At 39.9% G+C, this 21,902-nt stretch overlaps 1 protein-coding gene across 2 annotated transcripts in view; it reads left to right on the top strand.

Moving 5' to 3' along the window:
* The first annotated feature begins 9,892 nt into the window (after window positions 1-9,892).
* ARHGAP42 (Rho GTPase activating protein 42) overlaps window positions 9,893-21,902 on the top strand; it is a 160,048-nt gene continuing 148,038 nt past the window's right edge. For both annotated transcript variants that reach the window (XM_040650438.2, XM_417185.8), the window contains exon 1: window positions 9,893-10,285. In XM_040650438.2, the coding sequence (XP_040506372.1) occupies window positions 10,132-10,285 (154 nt within the window). In that variant the 5' untranslated portion in view covers window positions 9,893-10,131. The remainder of the gene's footprint in view (window positions 10,286-21,902) is intronic.

Genomic DNA, 21,902 nt, shown 5'->3' with positions numbered 1-21,902 from the left:
GTAAAAACAGAATGGTGTGTTTTTTTCTAGTACGCTGAATGAGACAGATACATCTCTCTGAAGTGGTAAGGAAGTGGAAAGAAGAAACATAATCATTTCATCTAGATACATAATGTTAAGTGTTCACTTTGATAACTCAGTGAAAACCTCTATCTCGGCCACCAAATGCAATGACACAGTTAGAAGGCACAGAAAATTCCTTGTCTGTAGCAGCTTACATATTTGGAACAATGAGTTTGAGGTATTTTCTCAATAGATACTTAAATGCTTCAAAGAAACATAGAAAAAAAAATCTTAGTATCTGCAAAAAATAAACTTTTTATTTCAGTAGCCCAGTGACTTCAGTTGATATTCCCAAACTAAGTCCTCTTCTTATGAAGACAAGTTACTCTTAAGTATTTGCGATAAGAGTGATAAAACCAAAGGAACAGATGTTTAACAAAGCTAAAATGATTAGATTCAAAGCCCCATGAAAATAATCAGAACCCCTCTTGACCTCAGTAGGCTTTCAAGTAGGCCTAATTAAGCTTAAACTTTGTGAAGACAAGTAAAAATGTGGATGGCCAAGACCCCACAGCCTTGCAACACAGATGTTAGGTTTTCAATCATATGTTCAACTCGTAAGGAATTTGGTAAATTCCTCATTGCTAGGAACTATCAATATAATAGAGTCATCATAGAATGATTTGGGTTGGAAGGGACCTTAAACATCACCTAGTTCCAACCCCCCTGATACAGACAGGGACACCTCCCTCTAGACTAGGTTGCTCATAGCACCATCCAGCCTGGCCTTGAATGCTTCCAGGGAGATATGGGGCAATTCAGAGAGAGGGTACAATGTAGAGACTTCATAGCCTGAAAAATAGCTAGGAGAGATTGCTTGAGAAATTTTCTACTCTACACACAATTGACATTATTTAGGGATAAGTATGAAACAGACAATTTTCAAGGAAAAAAAATGCAAATGTTCTATTATTCATAGCTTTTAGGAATAAATGAGCCACAATGAGCACAGTTAAGTATTCTTATCGTTAGTCATTTTTTTCCTCACTTGAATCTCTCATGCTGCAATTTTAAACAATTACCTTTTGTCTGTCTAAAGTGAACAAGGAAAACAGACAATTGCCTGCTCTTTGAAGCAGGCTGGTATCACCACTCAGTATTCTCTCTACATACAACACATGCTACCTATGTTCAACAGTTCATTTTGTTTCCTAGATCTCTGCTCCATGTTTCCACATCTTTCTTGAAAGTCCATACCTGAGAACAGAGCAAAGTAGTCCAGCCCAGAGCTTACTGATACAATAGAGTTGCTACAAAATGTGCTTTTAACAATTATATGACATTATTAAGTAAAGCTCAACTTGTGAATCTGCTATAATCTCTAGATTAATATATACAATTTCTATTTGAATAGTTGTTCCTTATTCTGTATTTGCACTTAAGTGCACTACATATATTGCACTTATATTTACTGAAAAAATCACTTTTTCCGGGACTTTTTTTTCCAAGCAACTTCTTCATTGAAACTACAGACTATGTCTCAATTCATCTGCATTTAGTATTATCTACAAACTTAATAGAAATATCAAAAGGTGGATTATTAAGTCCTTCAAATACAACAGTGACGAATTTTACTTTAGAAAGTAGTCGCTTCCTTCACAGCAGTACTTCTTTTAGATATGGTTCTGACTATGTGTTTCATAGCTGAGGACAGATTTAAACAGGTATGTTCCTCCTCTCTCCTCCCAGATATGGGGTAATCACTGAGCAATGTTCCACTTTATGTTACTGATACAAAAATTAAAATCTAGTCTGGATGTTTTTATATTGTAGCAAGCTTACTTCAACATTTCAACATTATTCTCCATTTTGAGTCTTTATCAATTACATAAAGAATTACCCAGGTTAGCTATCATAGCCCGATATGTTTTTTGTGTGTGTGTGTTTTTTTTTTTTTTTAATGAATTGCTTATTTTTAAATATTACAAATGTATTTGATAAAATGAATATAAATACATTTCAGTTCATAAACTGTATGAAGCTGATATTAATAAAAGTCAGTTATAACAAAAAAAGTCTAGGGTCTTTTTTTCCTTGAAAGAACTGCAAAAGCCAACAGGATTTTAACTCAAGTTACAAGGAAACATAGCTATTCCACTGTCTACAGGAGGGCTACCCTGTTGTTCCCTGAGAGTAATGAAAACATAATGAATTAAACAATGAAACACTGATAAGAAGAGGACAGAGTTCAAAAAAAGTGCATATTTCCTTTGTTCACGTGAAGATTTATTGTGCATTCATAGATATAGCCATGAAAAACAGATTTCATGTGCTATTTGATTTGTTTTTTATAAAACAAGAAGCTCTTTACTTTTTGGTAGTAAACACTTCAATTTCTTGGAAATTATAATGTAGCTTACGTATTTCAGAAGAAGGGGAAAACACACCCCAGAGCAGTTATCAATTATATAATAAATGTAAAAACTACTAAAAACCCCAGATAAAAAGTATATTTAGCTAAATATTCTTGGGAAGTTTAATGTTGTGTGTATTGTCTATGCACTAGGAGATACACTAGAATCCTCAAAGGGATACTGCAATTCTATGACAGGTATTTTACTGAACTTCCAAGGGTAGAAAAATTTAAAGCAGAAACTTCCTTTGAACACATTAATCTGTCTCAGTTTTCTTCTTGATAAGAAAAATGTATTTCATTGTATGTATTTTGTTCTAAACATTGACTTGCACAGCCAGCACTGTGGACTGTGACTTTTTCGCTACAACTGCTACTCAGTGGTATTTGCATGAACTGATTGACCCATTTTTTAGAGATAGAACCTCATAGGTTTTAATCCCTAGGCACAAAAATTCTTCTGCTCTTATATGCATTAAGGAATGCCTTCTTCCTTGATTTTAGCAGAACTCAAGGATGACCTGAACTCAAAACTATTTCACTCTAGACATTTCTCAGCATGTACAAAAGCAGAGCTGTTGAGGTGTTTAACTCACCACAAGTGCTGAGCAGCTCTCTAATGTTTATGATGGATGCTTCTTACAGTCTCTTACATGAGCCGGGGACCGTGTATGGGAATGGCTGGTGAAGTTCCACTGCTGTGCTTTTTCCACTCCTATCCGAGAAAAACAGCTGAATTTCCCCTGAATCACTGCTGATTTCCCAGTCTTTTTTTGAGTCCAGTAGTGCTCCTTCTGTCTTGCCAAGGGCAAAAACAATTTCACAATCTCTGATGTTGACTCAGCAGATGTCGAGCTACATGACACCATAGCATAGAAAGACTCCCCAGTCCCTTTTTTCCAATTATCCACTGAACAAACCTAAATGAAAGTTAAGTGTTAAAGAGTTCTGAACTCTGAAGACTAAAATTGTCCAGTGGATGGCAACTAACATGATACATCTAGGAGCACTTTGCCCAACTGACTCTTGTGTTACATCTCACTGACAGATATTGCAAGAATAAATTAGTCTCTTTTTCCACTGAGTTAAGCATAATGCAAATCACAATCACAACTTTAAAACTACACACAGTGCAGTTTGAACATTAGTCAGAAATAAAGACCTTTCCTTAAAGATCTCAGGCACCTGCAAATCGTAGAATCATAAAAAGCCCTACTGAATGCCTTGAATGCCTCCAGGGTAGGGGCATCCACAACCTCTCTGGGCAACCTATTCCAGTGTCTCACCACCCTTACAGTAAAGAATTTCTGCCTAATATCTGGTCTAAATCTACCCTCTTCCAATTTAAAACCATAGAGGGCAGCAATCTAACATATAGCTTTCCTACTTGGTAGGCAAATATTTTAGCTACTACGAGGAAGCAGTAAGTAAAACTAGTATTGTTTGTTACCTCGCTGTGATTTTCAAGCCACCACAGCTACTGCTTTTTATGTAGTATGCTGAGTAGCTTTCATCTGCTCAGTCTCTTGTACTGTATCAGTCTCATTTGGGATTTGGGAGATGTTAGTTCAAGTGCCTGGATCTTAACTAGTTTTATACACTTATTTCTTTGGGTACAGGCCATGTTGAGCATACCACGAAGCAGAACCACAGTCAGTTAGAGAATATTCATGTTCAGTAGAGAATCTTAGAATCGTACAATGGCTTGGGTTGGATCATTGACCTCCAACCCCCTGCCACAGGCAGGGCCACCAACCTCCATATCCAATACTAGACCAGACTGCCCAGGGCCCTATCCAGCCTGGCTTTGAACACCTCTAGGGATGAGGCATCCACAACTTCTCTGGGCAGCCTGTTCCAGCACCTCACCACTCTCTTGGTAAAGAACTTCCCCCTGATATCCAACCTAAGAATAACTTGAGAAGTACCATAGCTGCTTGAGCATGGAGACAGCGTAAGACTCAGTAAGCATTATTTTTTTCAAGCTGCATCAGGGGAAGTTTAGATTGGATATTAGGAAAAGATTCATCATCAAAAGGGTGAATGGGTAGTATAACAGCCTTTTCAGGGCAGCAATCATGACGTAGAGGGTGCTGGATTTCAAGAAGGGTTTGGGCAATGCTCTCAGAAATGTGGTTTGCATTTTGGGTGGTCCTGTGTGGAGCTGGGAGCTGGACTCAATGATCCTTGTTGGATCCTGTCCAACTTAGGATATTCTGTGATTCTGATTTTTAATTTTAGCTTTGAATTTCATTGTTTGAAGCTTCTCCAAACCATTTGGAATAAACTCATACATTAAAAAGACTGGAGATTTTTCAAGAAATATGAATCTGTAATTTTTGATTGAAATCTGAAACACTGATAGGAATTCACATGCAAGTAGACCTTGGTGCACAGAGACCAAAATCTTACAAAAACGTCAGTCATTATGTACAGGCTTTTACTTCTAATCAATGATTTTGGTTAACCAGGCTGATCACTCCTCCTCTGACAATGTTAACTTGCAGAAAGAACAGCAAAAACTTTTGTAGATGTATCATTTAGCAATCAGTTAACAACATGCAGATTATATTCCAAACAGAATCGTATCCCCTTCAGTTCATACATACAAAAAATTGCAAAGCATAAACATACTTCCTTGGTTCAATTTTTATTTATGTTCAATTTTTTTTTTTTTGAATTTATCACTGCTAGCCAACATAAACCTAGCATCTATAATCTTAATCTAATAACGAGAATCTGAAAACTTTTAATAGCATTTTTACTAACTAGGGACTGGGAATCTTGGCAATTCCCATGAAGAAGCTAACGGAAAACTTAGATATTATAAGATCTTTAGAGAAGCTAAAACAAATTAACATACTCTGTAAATAATTACTTGAACAGGGTTTTTAATTCTACTAATATTTTCTGTCCTATATAGGTACTGAGCTTATCTTGTACCCTTAAGCATCTCAAGGGAACTCAAAAGTATCAACGCCCTAGCATTCTTTTGCCTATAGTCCTTCACACTTTCAAAGGGAAGCAGTTGTTTTCAGAAGACAATAACTAAGTAATTTTCCCATAATTCTGTATATTGAGGCAGAAGAAACAAGGGAGTTGGCAGAATTTAGAATTTCAATTTTTAAATATTCCCCTGTAGATGAGTCACTCTCTGTCCTTATCTACATTAACTGCTAAACTAACATCTAACAGAACTAGATTGAATCATAAAACTGGAGGTTGCGCACATAGACATTTACACATTGTGGGGGTAGAAACATACACTGCTGTAACACCCCTCCTTCTTCAACCTCAGGCTAATAGGAACATAATAAGAATATGCCCTGGGGACCCCCTAGAGTCAGAGGAGGGCCATTTGCTCAAAGTTTGAGCCTTTAAGAAGATGAAAGAGAAATCTACAAAAATTGATCTGACCTCATTAACATGTAAGATTTTAGGACAAGCTTAGAATAACAAACAGAAGTGGATGAAACAGGACAAAGTTCCCCAGGGTTCAGAATAAAAGTATCTCACTTTTCATGCATCTCTTCACAGCTAGTGATAACATCAGGCTAACTCATTTACTTAAGGGACTGGTGCTACTGAGGTGTCTAAAGGGGTGTCTTTTAGTAGAGTCCACTCCATTCTAGCAACTGTTAGTATTCAAGATATTCAAGAAAAAACCCTTTTCAGTATGCCTAGGCTTCTCTCCAGTTTCTCTTATCTTTTGAAGTCCTGAAACCTGGTGTTTCTAGTAGGATCCTTTATTAGAAACTTCTTGGGATGAGAAAAACAGAACAAAACAAACAAAACAAAAAACAAGAACAGAAATATATTATTATTTCCTGCTGACTGTAACACTTGGAGCTTTTAGAGTTCCCAAAAATATCCTCAAGAACCTTGCTTTCTTTAGCATTCCCCCTTACTCCCACACAAAGAAAATAGTAAGACTTATCTTTCTGTCAAGATTTTTGTTGTTGTTGTTGTTAGATAACCTCTCTGTAGGTGTGCCAAATAACTCATTTATCTGATCCTCCTCCAGACACAGGCATAAATGTTCATTATGCTCATGGGTTAGCTATAAACATTTTCTCTGCTAATGAAGGATAACATAGGGTTGGGTTTACATCTGCTCAAATCTAGCTTTATGAAACAAAAAAAAACCCATTCTTAACTAAACCATCTTCCTTAAAAACATATTTTTTTTTCTCTGAGGGAGAAAAAAAGGCAATACATATGAACAAATGAGATTTTTACATAGTATTTGACACACTGCAAGCTAGGAAATTCTCAGTTCAGCTAAGAAAGACGGGATCATTCTGAGAAACATATGGAAATAGTTAGGATAACAGTAAGTTACGTGGATGGAAGACATTGGGCTGGAGGGAAGTTCTTAGTAAACATTGCTGAGGACAGTTTTAGTCTTGGTCCATTAAGATTTCCATTCATGATCCTGATACAAAGAGTAGCAGTGTGGTTATGCAACTTTTGAAGATGAAAACATTATAGAGAAAGAAATGAGTCATCAAAATTACTGGAATAATTGTTCTGAACTAAAATGCAAGTACTTATTTTTGGGACCGATGAGCATTTCTGCTTTATCTTTGGAATCTGGTGGATTAAAAAAGTGGATTAGTGAACGTAAGAGGCATAATTAGGCCATGAGAGACAGATACATTCTTTTTTTTTAAAAAAAAGGTATAGTGCAGTCGTGTAGTCACTAATCTGGTTTAGAAAGGCCTCAAGTATAATTACAGTAGGCCATGATCAAGTACAAATTTGAGGAGATCTAGGCAAGAACTATAAGATTGAAGAAGTAAATCAATATTTTATTTTATGACAGAAAGCTTTGATTTATTTAGCCATCATACAGCAGGCTTAGGGACAGCTGTACAATTTGCTGGGTGAATAATTGGCTGGATGGTCATGCTCAAAGAGTCATAGTGAACTGAGCTAAATCCAGGTGGCAGCTGGTCACCAGTGGTTTTCCCCAGGGCTTACTACTGAGATCAGTTTTGTTTAACATTTTTGTCTATGATCTGGTGCCGGGAAATGGTTGTTTCATTGTCCACTAGTGAGACCACAGCTAAAATACTGTGTTCAGGTTTGGGCCCCTCAGTGCCAGAAGGACAATGAGTTGCTCAAGCATGTGCAGATAACAGCAATTACAGCAATAACAGCTGGTGAAGGGACGAGAAAAAAAAACTGTTATGAGGAGTAGCTGTGGGAGCTGAGGTTGTTTAGTCTGGAGAAAAAGAGGCTGAGAGGAGACCTAATTGCTCTCTACAACTATGTGAAAAGAGGTTATAGCAAGGAGAATGCTGGTCTCTTTTCTCAAGTGACAAGTGTTGGGATGTGAGGAAATGGCCTCAAGATGTGACAGGGGAGGTTTAGCTTGGATATCAGGCAGAAGTTCTCCATGTGGAGAGTGATCAAGCATTGGAACAGGCTCCCAGTGAAGTGGTGGATTCCCCATCTCTAGAGGTATGGTTATGGTGCCAAGGAAGATGGTTTAGTGATGGGACTTGGTGATCTCAAAGGTCTTTTCCAACCTGTGGTCCTATATTACTTCTTTCTATAATTACATCAAAGAATAAACATGGTAAAAGACAGTTTCTTTTCAGTTATTGGATGATGCTGCAGGAAGAAAAAGTGTACCTAAAACAACACTATGAACATATGAAAATTAATTTTTTTAGTCATCAGAGAAGATTCTGTTTCAAACATCCAGTAGTTCTAGTGGATGGGGTTTGTTAGTTTACAAGTGAGATTAGACACTATTACCTGAAAAAGCAAGGTAACAAAATTATTAACTTAATAATGTTTTCCAATCTTATTCTTACTAAAAAAAGAATTTGTCCCAGTAGCACATTGATGGAGTGAGTAGTTTTGGAGTGAGTATGAACTGTAAGTCTTCAATGGGTTTATTAATATAAACATAGACAACTAATTCAGAGACTGCCCTGTGGGCAGTTTCAGTCTAGCAGAAAGAGCATTGTTACTTTTTTCACTTTATCAAATTCTGCAAGCCATATAGCTAGAAATTACAGCCTTATTTTTTTGTATTTCCAGTATTCACAAAAATAAACTGTAAATATGAAAAAGTGAGTTTTTACAAATGGTTAAGAAGTGTGAAGACTACAAACTGTGTAAAGGAGCTTTCAGCTATTATATCACCTTCTCAAAAGCAATTTCCGGCAAAAGGTGGGTAGTGCTGAAGTATTTTTGTGACCAGTGTTGAAGGTTGTTTCCACTGGAGTTATTGCTGACATGAAGGTGTGTTTACAGAAAGCTCTCCTTGAAACCAGGTACACACATTGTGCATTTGTATACATATTTCTGTACTGTCACAGTACGTACGGAAGGACTACTTCAGATAAACATACAGGAATCACCCAAATTGCTTCTGAGACCCACTAGCATATCTGAATAACACCACTTTCTTTTAGTAACTGAGCTTGCAGTTTCTCAGTCTTTTGAGGATGGAGTTGGCTCAGCCACACACACAACCAAGTACTACAGCAGAATATGGGCGTTGCCAGCTGTTGTTTTGTATTTCCTTGGCCCACACCTCCCTCCCTTATCCTTTGCTGCTCTCTTTTCTCATTATCCACCTCTGTGGGAATGCTCCTGCCATCGGCCCACGCACACACACCAGGCAGTCAGGCCATGCTCATGCTGGGTGTCACAAGAGATCCCTGGGCAATGCCAGCACACTGGGGTGGCTGCCTCAGGCCTCAGCTCCTCCAGCTGTGGCAGATCCCCTTTTCTCAGGAAAACTGGCCTGCACTCCTCCACCATGGTGTTAGCACTCTGCCGAATAAACAGCTTCCTTTTAACACGTTAAATGTCTACTGTAAATGTGTAATTCGGAGTTCTCCTACAGTTATCATAGAATCACAGAATGGCTTACGCTGAAAGGAACCTTAAAGATCATCTAGTTCCAAATCTGTGCTATGGGCAGGGCTGCCCCCATCAAGATCAGGCTGCCCAGGCCCCATCCAACCTGGCCTGGCACACACGGGGCACCCAGTCTCTCTAGGCAGCTTCACTGCCCTGAGTAAAGAATTTCCTTCTAACATCTAACCTAAACCTTCTCTCTTTTAGTTTAAAGGCATTCCTCCTTGTCCCATCACTATCTGCCTGCGTAAAAAGTCAGTCCCCCTCCTGCCTGTATGCTCCCTTCAAGTTCTGGAAGGCCGCAATGAGGCCTCCCGCAGCCTTCTCTTCTACACGAGGAATGTTATCCCTGGGCCTCCCTGTCCCTGGGGTCTCCGAGCCTCCCCGTCCCTAAGACGGGCCCTCCCCTGGGCCTCCAGAAGACCTCCGTAAAGCAACGACCACGCGCTCCACCCGCGCCTGTCCCTGCAGGCCGTACCCATTGCGGGCCGGCCCCGCTGGAGGGCAGAGCGCGAAGGGGGAGGCGGCGAGGAAGGAGGGGCGGGTACTGCCGGGGCCGCGTCCCTGGCGTGTGAGCATGCTGCGCCGGGAGGAGGGCGTCCTCGGCCGGGCCGGGAGAGGTTCGGGCTGAAGTTAGGGACGGGAAGAGAGGAACAGAGAGCGCTGCCGGAAGCGGCGGAGCGGCGGCTCGGGGAGCCCCGCGGGCAGCATGTAGCTGGGTGACAGCACGCAGACAGCCGCCGCTTGCCCCGCCGGGCCGGGAACCCCTCCTCAGCGCTCGGCTGCTCCGTTTCTCGTCACGGCTCTCCGTCGGCCGCCCGCCCGCCGCTGCCATGGGGCTGCCCACGCTGGAGTTCAGCGACTCGTACTTGGACAGCCCAGATTTCAGGGAGCGTCTGAAGTGTCATGAGATCGAACTGGAGAGGACCAACAAGTTCATCAAGGAGCTGATCAAGGACGGCAGTCTCCTCATCGGGGCCCTGCGGAGTGAGTGGGACGGCGGGGCCGGGGGCGGGCAGGGCAGGAGCTTCTTTTGTTTGAATGGGCGCCGGGAGCGGGCTCCCCTGCCGGCCGACGGGGAAAGAAAACGTCTCGTCCACTTTCTGCCCCGCGTAGCCTCTCCTCGCCTCACCCAGGCCGGGTGGGTGGCGGGGGCGGCCCCGGAGCTGCGGCTGAGGGCTCTGCCGCGCCCCGTGCCGAGGGGAGGGCGGCTCTCGGGGCCGGGCTGGCAGTTCGCGTTCCCTCGTTCAGCCTTCGAGTCAAAGCCTCCTTACCACAGCTCTTAATAAGGAGGATATCCCCCTAAGTATCATGCGGGTAAACGAAGAGATGATTATTTTTATTAACTAGCAGCATCGCTGTTAGTCGCGTCTCCTGTAGGCGAGCTGAGGATGAGCGCTTCCATCCTTTTGAAGCTCCGAGAGGTGAGCGCTGGGCGTCCCGCTGTGTGGAAGCGGCCCTCGCGCTTTGAAGAGAGTAAAACGAGAGCCGAGAGCCGCGGGGGCACTGCTGGACTCGGCAGAGCTCCTCGGCTCTGGCTGGTACCACCTACTTCTCGGTTTTGCATCTCATCTGTTACCCAGAGCTTTCCTGCACGTAGAGTGGCGGCTTGCAGCTCCTTGTGCTGTGAAATGTGGTGTTCCAGGCAAAAGAAGTCACTTGAGATAATCCTTGAAGTATTTGCCACATTGATACGTTCTGCCAGTTTTATGGAGTCAAAGAGTAGCAGTGTTGCTCTTTATGTGTTCGGAGAACAGGTGTTGCTACCATCTCCTTAGCTCAGAGGAGGTCTAATGGATGGTAAGTTGGAGTCTGAACACAAAGTTTGTCTCCTTACCTTGAACAGGTCAGACTGTGAGGATTTTGTTTGGCTGGCAGCAGGATTAAGTGTTAATTGTACTTCTGCACGTCCCATGCTTTATCCCATAGCTCATGTATGGTGTTATAGTTAAATAAAGCAACTGCTGGCTTTTTGAGACATTTCTGATAGAAGTGCACGTGTTTCCAGAGTCATCTCTTTTTTAGGGAGTAGCTGGATATGCGTCTAATATCTTACGTAAATTTGAAATTTATATTAAATTCAACAAATTCCTGTATCCATGCCCAGAGAATAGGAGGGGATAGATTACACAGAAAATCTCTGTGTCTGCATACACATATATGTCTATATGTAAAAAAACAAACTCAGTGGTACCTTTTTCCTACCAGAGCAGAAAGAAAGTTTGATTCTTAGGTTTTCTTTTTACTGAAAAACTTTCTCCATCAAACAGGAGGATTGAGTTTGTTTAAAATGGTAAACATGTTAGTTTAATAAAAATTTACTCTTACAAACCTGCTTCTGCAAGGTGGTGCATACCAAGAGTAAGGATAGGACAGGATACTGTGTGAGTACTCATTTGACGTGGACCAGCACTGGAGTTTGACTGCTTCTTATATTGATGTTTGATCTGGAACGTCTTTCTTCTGAAGTTGTCAAAGAAAGAATACTGAAAGATGAGTTTTCTTTATGAGAAGTAGTTTAGACCTTCATTTTGAAATGAGTTTTCCCATTATCTTTGTGAAGTCTACTTGAAAATCCTTGCTAGATTCAGACATTTAACAATTCTGCCCCTCTTCAAGGACAAGTGCTATTTCTGTTTCACGTGATTACTACTTAACCTCCAAGTCCTCTCAACTTCAAAACTTTTTAATTCAAATGTTATAGTGGTTGACATGATGCTTATTTTTTTCTATATGCAACTTTAAAATGCTGTCTTGTAGCCTATTGTGTCTTTTGGCCTTAAGAAAGAACAGTTTGCTCTTGCATAGTCAGAAATATTTCTCCTTTTATTCACTTAAAATACCTTAGTTTTGTGACCACGCATTTCACAGAATGCTGCCTCCATTCCTGTTTTTGGACAACTGGGAAAATGCCTGGATTTTTCTCAGTAAAATAGAAATCCTTTCTTTATACTGTACAGGCTCCGTGCAGATGCTGTGCAGTGGCCATACAAATAGAACTACCCTAGGATTTCTAGAGTAGAGAATCTTTGACTCGTTAAAACATGCTACTTATTCCTACCTTAGCATCAATATCAGGGGAGCTTAAAATACTTGTAATTTTAAATATTTTAATTTTATTTTATTTTTTCTTTTTGGAAATCTAATTGAACAGTGTAGAAAGTATTTGATTTCAGTGCTGAACTCTTGTGCCCTGGTCCTTCTGATTTAATAACCCACCAGCCTTGAACAGCAAGCAGTACTTACCATGGTTTATCTCTTTAGGTGATGTAGGATTTTTCCTTTACATATCGTTTTGGAGGATCAATTCCAGTTAGGGGAAAAAGATTCAGACTCCTGTGGAGATTTAGTGGAAATGAGTTTTGGAATTTTTCCTTCCTAATCATGTTTAAGGAGAAGACAGTGAAGCTTACTTAATGCAGTTAGAAAGTAACAAAATCTCTGAAGTTGTTTATATATAATATATTAATTGAATCTGTGATATAGGCGCAGCTTTTCAGATTAAACTTTTATATTAAATAACAGTGTACAGGATATTAATTTGTTCATAAATCAGTATCTAGACAACGATGGTAAAAATGCAAAGTTAAAAATATGTGATGAAAGAATTGACATAAATTGGAGGTAGAACAAATATGCTTAATGTAGCTTGCAACCATTTTGCATTGTAATTGATGAAGTGACCCCAAGATGAGGTCACATTTTGTTTTAGTGTGGCTCTGCTACATTCATTCTGGAGAATCCTTCTTTCCGAAGGAAAATGTAGAGCATGGGACTGGTAGTGTGCTTTCTGAAGCAGCAGTTGACTGTTGTGAGAACAAATATTGCTAGGATTGATGTCAGATCACTTCTGAGGAGTACTGGAAACGAGCACAGATTGTATGCTCCAGATTAGGTAACTTCACATTTGCATGGCTATCAGGCTTACTTCAGCCTTATCCTACGATTTGTACTTTCAGAGTTGCACTACATTTATTTTAACATTAACTGAGGTGCTCAATATACTGCTCCTTCTAGAAAGGCTCGTTTTGTGCTTATAAGATACGTGTATGCTCTTAGAAAGTTATGTTTCTACAGAGACTTAACCTCTGTATGTAGGTGCAATTATGTAGGACCATATATTTTTATATGATGCGTCTGTGGGAGGGTTTTCTTGTCTTGAACTTTCAAGTCAAGAGAAAAAAAACAACAACAAAAAAACCCCACCAACACACTTTTTAGAAAACATATTCTTGTTGGTACAATTGGCCTTCTTGATTAATAGTTACCCAGCTGTTGACTTTGTAATTTCTTCAGGCATCTAGTTTTAAAGATCCTTCAGATAGATGCATGTTTAAACTGCTTATGTTTAATTGCTTAGTTTAGTGAAGTCGATCTGTAGCTGGACTCACGAATCAAAACTGAATTTTTCCCTTTTCATTGATTCTTGCTCATTTTCAGTCAAAATTCAAGTCTGTTTTTCTTGTACATGTCTGCATGTAGTATGCTTTGGAATTTCATTTCTTATCATTAATTGCCTTTTAAAAAATGCAGCCTAGTCTGGAGGGTTTTCATATATATCAAGTAGAACATTTCATTATATGTATGCTTTTAATTTCTATAATAAGGCCTACTGTTCTGCCAAAGTTTTAGTGAAAGCTGTATCAAACAGTCCAAAAAGGGAATATGCATTTTATACAGCTGATCTCATGGCTTATCTCTGTGCTGAAGCCTTCAGTTTTGCTCTCTGATTTTAAGGCCTTCTTTCTCCACCTTAATTGCTATTTTAGCTACAACTTCATGCATTCAAATATATCAGCTGTACAGTTACCAAAAGTTTGGTGTATCTGTGGTTGATTTAAGTAATGCCATACCTTGTAAGGTATTTTAAATGGTAGTGTAGTGTAGGATAAGTATGATTTGACAGATATCTTTAGGAATTCATGACTACTAGCAGTCTTAATTTTAATTTTTTTTTGGAGTTGTCCCATTTTTACTAGGAGATTAGTAACTTGAAATCCTCAGTTTTATTTAGCTATATAGCACATAAAGAACAGGGACGAGATGGAAATACCTTATTTGCAGGGGACTGTATTTCTTTTTATCTGTGCTTTTGTATAAATTCCACACAGAAAAGCCTATCTCACTAAGCTGTTTGGACATACGGTATTCAGGAATGATTTTTTTGTCTCATAAACCTAATTATAAAAGTACAGCAATGAGCCTCTCTGTACTTACTGAAACCTTTGGGCTCAACGGGCTAGAAAAAAAAATGAGGACAAAATTATAGCATAAGAATCTATGATCTTGTTATCTATCTTGGGAATTTTTTCATGTAAAAAAACTCCTTTGTATCTTTCCAGAGAGCTGCATTTTCCCAGATATCTTGGCCTCACATGTTTTCATGTGATTGTATCTTTAAAATATCTTTTCCAGATCCCAGCTGGAGTAGGAGTGAGTTCATTGAATAATAACCACTGAATTTCAGTAGCAGTCATTCTCATTTATTAATTTAAATTCTGAGTAAAGCAACCAATGCTTCATATTCCATATGTGATACTATGGTGGTGAACGTGGAATATAAGAGTATAGCTTCCTCCGGAGAATTTGAAACATAACTCACACCGCCTTTGTGAATGGATTACATTATGGAATGCTGAAGTCGCCTTCCATAGGAAAGTTGGGTGAGACAGGGCACAACAGTTTACGTCTCTTGGTCTCTAAATAAGTGGTTAATTCCCTTCCAAATGGAGGAAGAAGCTTCCTGCTAAGAAGTTAAAACCTGGTAATTCGTATTTATATTTTGAAGTCATTTGCTCCCCCACTGTTTGCATTTTGCAGCTCCTGCTGCTGTTTCAGAGTGATCCACAGATTGTGGGCATAATTGTTGAAAACAGTTTCAGCAGTGTTCATGCTTTCTTGCAAAGATACCGCCGATAAGCTGGTTCTTGGCCAGAGAAAGAGCTTAATTGCTTCCTCTAGTGTTTAAAGCAGCTGCAGTCTGTATTGCATTATATTATCTTTAACAAATATATATGGACAAAGGAAGCACTGGCATGTGGTAGTCTGTTACAGAGCACAGTATTTTCTGTCCATCATATGATGTTTGATTTTGAACCAAGAATGCCTGCAAGGGAATTCCCATGCTATCAGTAACCACTGCTGTGTTAATAAAACCTTTAAGTGACTCAGCATGGGTGTTCTTGTGCCTTAAAACTGAAGCAAGTATTCTTTGGAGAGGCCTTGTAATTGGATGATGTCAGGTTGCCAGAGGAGCAGTTTAAAATTTCAAATGGCATATGAAATGATGTCTGTGCTATAAGAAAATGCTGTACAATTTTCTCTTTTAAACTAGGATTTTCAAACTTTTAAAGTGATTTCTGAAAAGAGCAAACTTAATCTATTTCTTAGTGGTCCAGCTGGCTTTTTGTCTATGACATGTTTCTTCTGCTATGAATAAGAGTAATGTATTCTATTAATAAGAAACCAGCTGCTTCATGAATATTGTCTTTACTACAATGGAAAATATGATGCTGTGGTCACTGAAATTATATAGATCTCTTGGGATTTCGTGGGCAGAAGCGCTAGAGCAACTTGCAATTTCCTGTAATAGTAAATAACTTTGCATTTGTCCCTTGTCAAAAATACAGAGGACAATACAGTCCTTTTTACTGAAACGGTATGTGAAGCAGTTCTATGGCACTGCCTTTATATTTTGTTCCATAGTCTCGAAACTGCCATTATACTTACATTTGGAATATGGGGAACTTAGGCATTTAGGAGCATGGATTTCTTTGTTGTTAAATTCAATCTCCTGCTAGTGTTGTATCAAGTAAGTAATCCCTACTTGTCAAACTCCATTTAAAAAATACTTTTTATCCTTACTATTTCTGCTGGAAGACTGTTCTGAAACCATGTTACTCTTGAGGGTTGAGTAACTTAATAAAAATAAATTTAATCTGGAAATTTTAACTTGTTTATGCTCATTTTGTTTTCACTCAATTCTTCTGCACTGTTGTTTATTTGTATTTTCCTGTGGAATAATCATACCCTTTGCTAGACTGAACAAACTGTTCCTGTCCTCTCTGCTAAGAGTTTCTCTTGTTTCTTGGTCATTTTAGTTGCTCTTTCCTAAACCTTTTCAAAATTGCTTTTGAATGTGCAGGGGGGTAGCAGAAAAAAAGTAGAAGGGAAGTAGTATAGTAATGTATGCAGGTTTGATTTTTTTTATTGTATTCTGTGAGGTATCAGTTCATTAATTGAAATCATTGTTCATGGTCTGCTTTTGTCTGTGTGGAACTATGAATTCCTCAAACATGATGAAAGGTGTAAGAGTTCAGGGATGTTATAAGCAGTACCAATAAAGTAAACATTGAACTTAAGAGAAGGCCTCACCTTCTTCCCTATTAATATGAATTGGAGTACTGTTGGGTTGTAAGCTAAGCTCCCTTTGGTCTCCTTTGAAGTGCAAATAACGTTCATTAGAAAGATAATGTATTTCACAGCACGATTCTCACCCCGAGCTATATTACGGTATGGTTTTCCAAATCAGTCACATTATCAACTTAAATTGGTTCCCTATCCTGAATTACGCAAACTTAACTTTCACAGGACACCAGAAGCTGCAACAACACGTTGCAGTAGTGTTTTTTCTTAGTATAATTCAAGCATGGGAAAAGAGTGTGGAAATTCTGCATGCACCTTCAGAAGTCTTATCTTCTTCTAGTGTAATATTCAAGCAGGATACAGGGTGCCATAACATTGTATATCTGATATTTTGCTACAGCGTCATATATTTGATATTTTTCAAGGTGCTTAAAGAGGAGAGGCTTGCATGTTGGATGTACATTGTACTGTCTGAAAAGGTACTTCTGTTCAATGAAAGACAGAAATAAGTGAAGTTATCACCAATAGGATTATTCTTCTGTAAAAGAGCCTGTAAGAGAAATAAGTGTAATGGAGGGGAGGGGGGGGGGAACCAACCAAGTAACGGGTAGAAATAAGAAGATTCAGTGTGTTGTTCTTGTAGAGTTACAAGGACAAATAAGACCCTTATTTTAGTTATTCTTTGTGCTTCAGGAAAATCTTCCTTTCTCCCTGTGCTTTCCTGTAGTTGGGAATGCAGTGAAGATCTTATAAGATCTTATAAGATATCATATATCTTTTTCCTCCAATAAATAGCACGGGTAGTCATTGTTGACCAAATTTAATTTTCTTATTGTTTGCTGTTGTTTTTACAAGTTATACTTAAAGCAAATTCTTTATGTATGATCAAAACTGCTTTCCTTAGCTGTGCACTTGAGCTTAGCTCTTGTGGAGCTGCGTCAGTTCTGCTGATATCGTTTTGTGAACTTTGAGGGTGATTGACTTATTTTGCTCACTAAAGTACTTGTACATGTGATGGAAGATTCAGGCATGTGCTGATTTAAAAACAGGTCAGCAGTGCTGGACAAAGTTTGGAATTGATCCTGCTGTCTTCTGAGAGCATATCTGTAAGTCAGAAAAGGGATTTTTGCTTGAGTTCTTAGAGTAGGCAGACAAAATGGAGTTCATTAATTAGGTATCTGATTGCATCCTGATAAATGTTGCTCTTTGTTTTTCTCCTAGCACACTTATATGACTACATATTTCTTTGATATTTGTGAACCATGTGTTTAAACAGCTCGTTTCCAATGTATTTTTGCTGAGGATCAGGCTGTCTCCATTGGGCTGATACCAGTAGGCAAGAGGATGTGTAGAAGAAACAGGAGCTGCAGTACTTGTGTCCTTCTTCATTAGCACAGGAGGCAATCAATTAATGAAGGATTGTTCTTCCTGTGTCATTCTGTAATTTTAGGAATGGAGATTCAGACAGCTTCCTGTTAGCTGTGTCACGCAGTATATAAATTCCTTCACCTGACCTATCTGTCTTCTCTATGTCTCTTGTCCCAGCTTCCTCCAGAAAATGGCAATAGCATGAAAAAAGCATCCCAACAAACCATCCCAACTACAAAACAAACACCAGCCTTTTAAGGAGAGTCCTTCTAGGTTATTAAACTTACTACCATGGGATATAGGGCACTCACTGACAATGTCAGTAACCACGCATTGTACAGTAGATACATTGCAGAATTTACTTTTTTTTGGTGGATATTCCTTTTGTGGCCTTGGAAAATATCAAGTAATAACATTTTTCTGCTTGGGTGTTTGCAGCGAAGACTTTTCTTTGCTGCTGCTTTATCTATATAGTTTCTGTACAAGTTCTCATCTTCTCCAATTAATGAGCAGGCTTCCATTTTAGCTTGGCATGATGTACTTTTCTGGTGGCTAGTTAGATTATAAATACTGTGGGTGTTACATGTATGTAATCATTTTTGTCCCCCCGTCCCCCCCCCCCCCCCAGGCTCCTAGGAGATCCCTGGGTTTTTTTTTTAACTGGGGAGCCAAGAACTAGGCATTCTACATGTGGCCTCACCAGGGCAGAGTAGGCGGGGAGGATCGCCTCCCTTGACCTGCTTGCCCTGTTCTTTTCAATGCACCCCATTATACCATTGGCTTTCTTAGCTACAAGGGCACATTGGTGGATAAAAAACTGAACATGAGCCATCAGTGTACTCTTGCTGCTCAGAAGGCCAATGGTCTCCTGGGCTCCATCAGAAGAGGGGTGGCCAGCAGGGACGGGGAGGTGATTGTCCCTCTGAACTCTGCCCTTATGAGGCCCCATCTGGAGGGGTCTCCTCCAGGTCAAGGGCCCCCAAAATGGGAAAGATATGGAGCTGTTGGAGAGGATCTAGAGGAGGGCCACAAAGATGATCAGAGGTCTGGAGTGCCTCTCCTATGAAGACAGGCTGAGGGAGCTGGGCTTGTTCAGCCTGGAGAAGTGAAGGCTCTGAAGAGACCTCATTGCAGCCTTCCAGTGTTTAAAAGGGGATTATAAACACGAGGGGAACAAACTTTTTACAAGGGTTGACGGTGATAGGACAAGGATGAATGGTTTTAAGCTCAAGGAGGGAAGGTTAAGATTGGATGTCCTTCACAGAGAGAGTGGTGAGGTGCTGGAACAGACTGCCCAGGGAGGCTGTAGATGCTCAGTCCCTGGAGGTGTTCAAGACCAGGTTGGATGGGTTGCTGGGCAACCTGGTCTAGTACCAGATCTGGGGGTTGGTGGCCCTGCCTGTGGCAGTGGGGTTTGAACTTCATGATCCCTGGGGTCTCTTCCAATCTAAGCCATTCTATGATTCTGTGACAACCTTCTAAGCTCTGTCAGTCAGCTAGTTCTCAATCCATCTCATCGTCCACTCATCTATCCCACGCTTTCTAAGTTTCATAACAAGGATGTTGCGGGAGACAGTGTCAAACACCTTGCTGAAATCAAGGTACACGTCATCCACTGCTCTCCCCCCATTTACCTAGCCAGTGACGACATCATAAAAGGCTACCAGGTTGGTCAAGCGTGGTTTCCCTTTGGTGAATCAATGTTGACTACTCCTGATAACCTTCTTTCATTGGAGATGGCATTCAGAACAAGTTGTTTCATCACCTTTCCAGGGACAGAGGTGAGACTTACTGGCCTGCTGGATCACTCTATTTGTTTCTTTAAGATGGTATGTATTTTTTTAATTATGCGAGCATACTCCTTGATTTGATTAATGTATCAATTTTGAGTACAACTTCCCTTGTTACAGGCTTCTTTCTTTTTGTTATTCTTCCTTTTAATTTTATACTAAATGGGCATAGAATTACTGAAGCTATTTTGTCAGGCAGGTTTTTTGTCAAGTTACATATTCATGAAACTTACTATGTAGTAAGCTTGATTATTTATTTATCGAATTATTCTGTATCTCCTCTTCTAACACTTCAGTCTCTGCCCTCTCCCATGAGGAGCAGTGAAGAGTGGTTCAGCTGTCCAGAAGTTGTCTCAGAATTTCTAATCAAATGAAGTTATTAGAGAGCATCCTTCTAAAGTCACATTTTGATGTGTATTTTTTAGCCAGATCTATTGCTAACCAAACAAACTTTAAAGCTCCAGTACCTGTCCCTGCTTCTTCAGACCTTGTTTCCACCCCCTCTTGTCTTGTAAGTGGTATTAGCATTGCTGTTTATTCAGCTACATGCTCCACTGGATCAGGGTACTAAACTAACTGCTGATCTTTACAGAATAATTATTCATGTGTCCCAGTTCTCTGGCTTGGGTCATTATACATATGTAAGGACGTGCTCATGCTGGCAGAGAACAGGGAACCTGGAATTCGAAGCAGCTACAAAAGTTGGTGAGTAGAAGATCAGCGACATAGCATGAAAATATTGTTTGATGGCAGTGACAACTTCCTTGCACTTCAGGTTACAGCTGCAGTTAATGTACAAGTTACCAGTGACAGCAAAGGTTTGTTTGCATGGCACATCTGTCATATCTTCTGTAATAGTTTTATTTTTTGGAACTGTAGATGTGTGACTTATGAGCTTTGTTCTCCTCTCAGATAGGACTCTTCCAGTGATGGTTTGCTGAAGTGCATTCAGTTGCTTGTTATTTCAGTAATGAATTACAGCAACAGGTTTATGAAAAAGAAGTAATGTATCCTAATATCCAGTCTTTGAATACCTGCATTTAATAAGTCCTAGATAGAGATTTATGAGTCTTGAACAAGTTCTTCATGCATTTGTGATGCTTATTAAACTAACTGCAGCATTTCTCCTAGTTTCACCATCAGACTTGAATGGTATGCTGAAGCTGAAAAAATACGTAGTAGTAACTATTACTTTCAATGACAATATATGCACATGGTTAATAATATATATATATATGTAAAATATATTAAAAATAGAAATAAAGGTAGTACTGATGAAAACTCTTAAATCTTCTGCATTGCCGTTTTTCAGATGTCATTGAGATCACTTACTTGTTGGACTTGAGGTATTAATTAATACCTGAACTCCTGCTCAGAGGTTGCTGGGCTTTTAGATCACATTCGTTCCTTCTGTCTTTACCAAGACAGATTTTCAGTCTACCATCAAGTCTTCAAGTTTACATTACTTGAAGATATGTAGAACTTGGAAATCTGGGGAAAACGCACCTTGAAGACGTTTTATAGTTCAGTGCTCATACTCTTCTTACTTAGCGCCACTGTTGAAATGGACATTAAAGAATGACCTGTTTCCAACCTCCTGCTGTGTGCTCCCTACCAGATCATGCTGCCCAGGGCCCCATCCAACCTGAATCTCCTCTCTTTGAATTTAAAACCATTCCCACTTGTCCTCTCACTATCTGCCTACGTAAAATGTTGGTCCCTATCTTGCTTATAAGCTCACACCCCTCAAATGTTGGAAGTCTGCAGTGAGGTCTCCCCTTAGCCTTCTCTCCTGCAGGCTGAACAGAGCAGGCTCCCTCCCTTTCTACTTAGGAGAGGTGCTCTTGCTCTCTAATCATCTTTGTGGCCATCCTCTGGATCTGCTCCAGCAGGTCCACATCTCTTCTGTGCTGGGGCCCCTGGCCTGCATGCAGTATTCCAGATGGGGCCTCATAAGGATGGAATAGAAAGAGACAGTCACCTGCTTTGCCCTTTCTTCCACCCCTCTTGATGCAGCCTAGGTTGCACATGTGCACTGCTGCATCAGGTCAAGTTTTCATCCACCAGAGCCCCCAAGTGCT

The sequence above is a fragment of the Gallus gallus genome, chromosome 1, assembly GCF_016699485.2.
Source record: "Gallus gallus isolate bGalGal1 chromosome 1, bGalGal1.mat.broiler.GRCg7b, whole genome shotgun sequence".
Lineage (NCBI taxonomy): Eukaryota > Metazoa > Chordata > Aves > Galliformes > Phasianidae > Gallus > Gallus gallus.
This window is presented reverse-complemented; position numbering and strand designations above follow the sequence as displayed.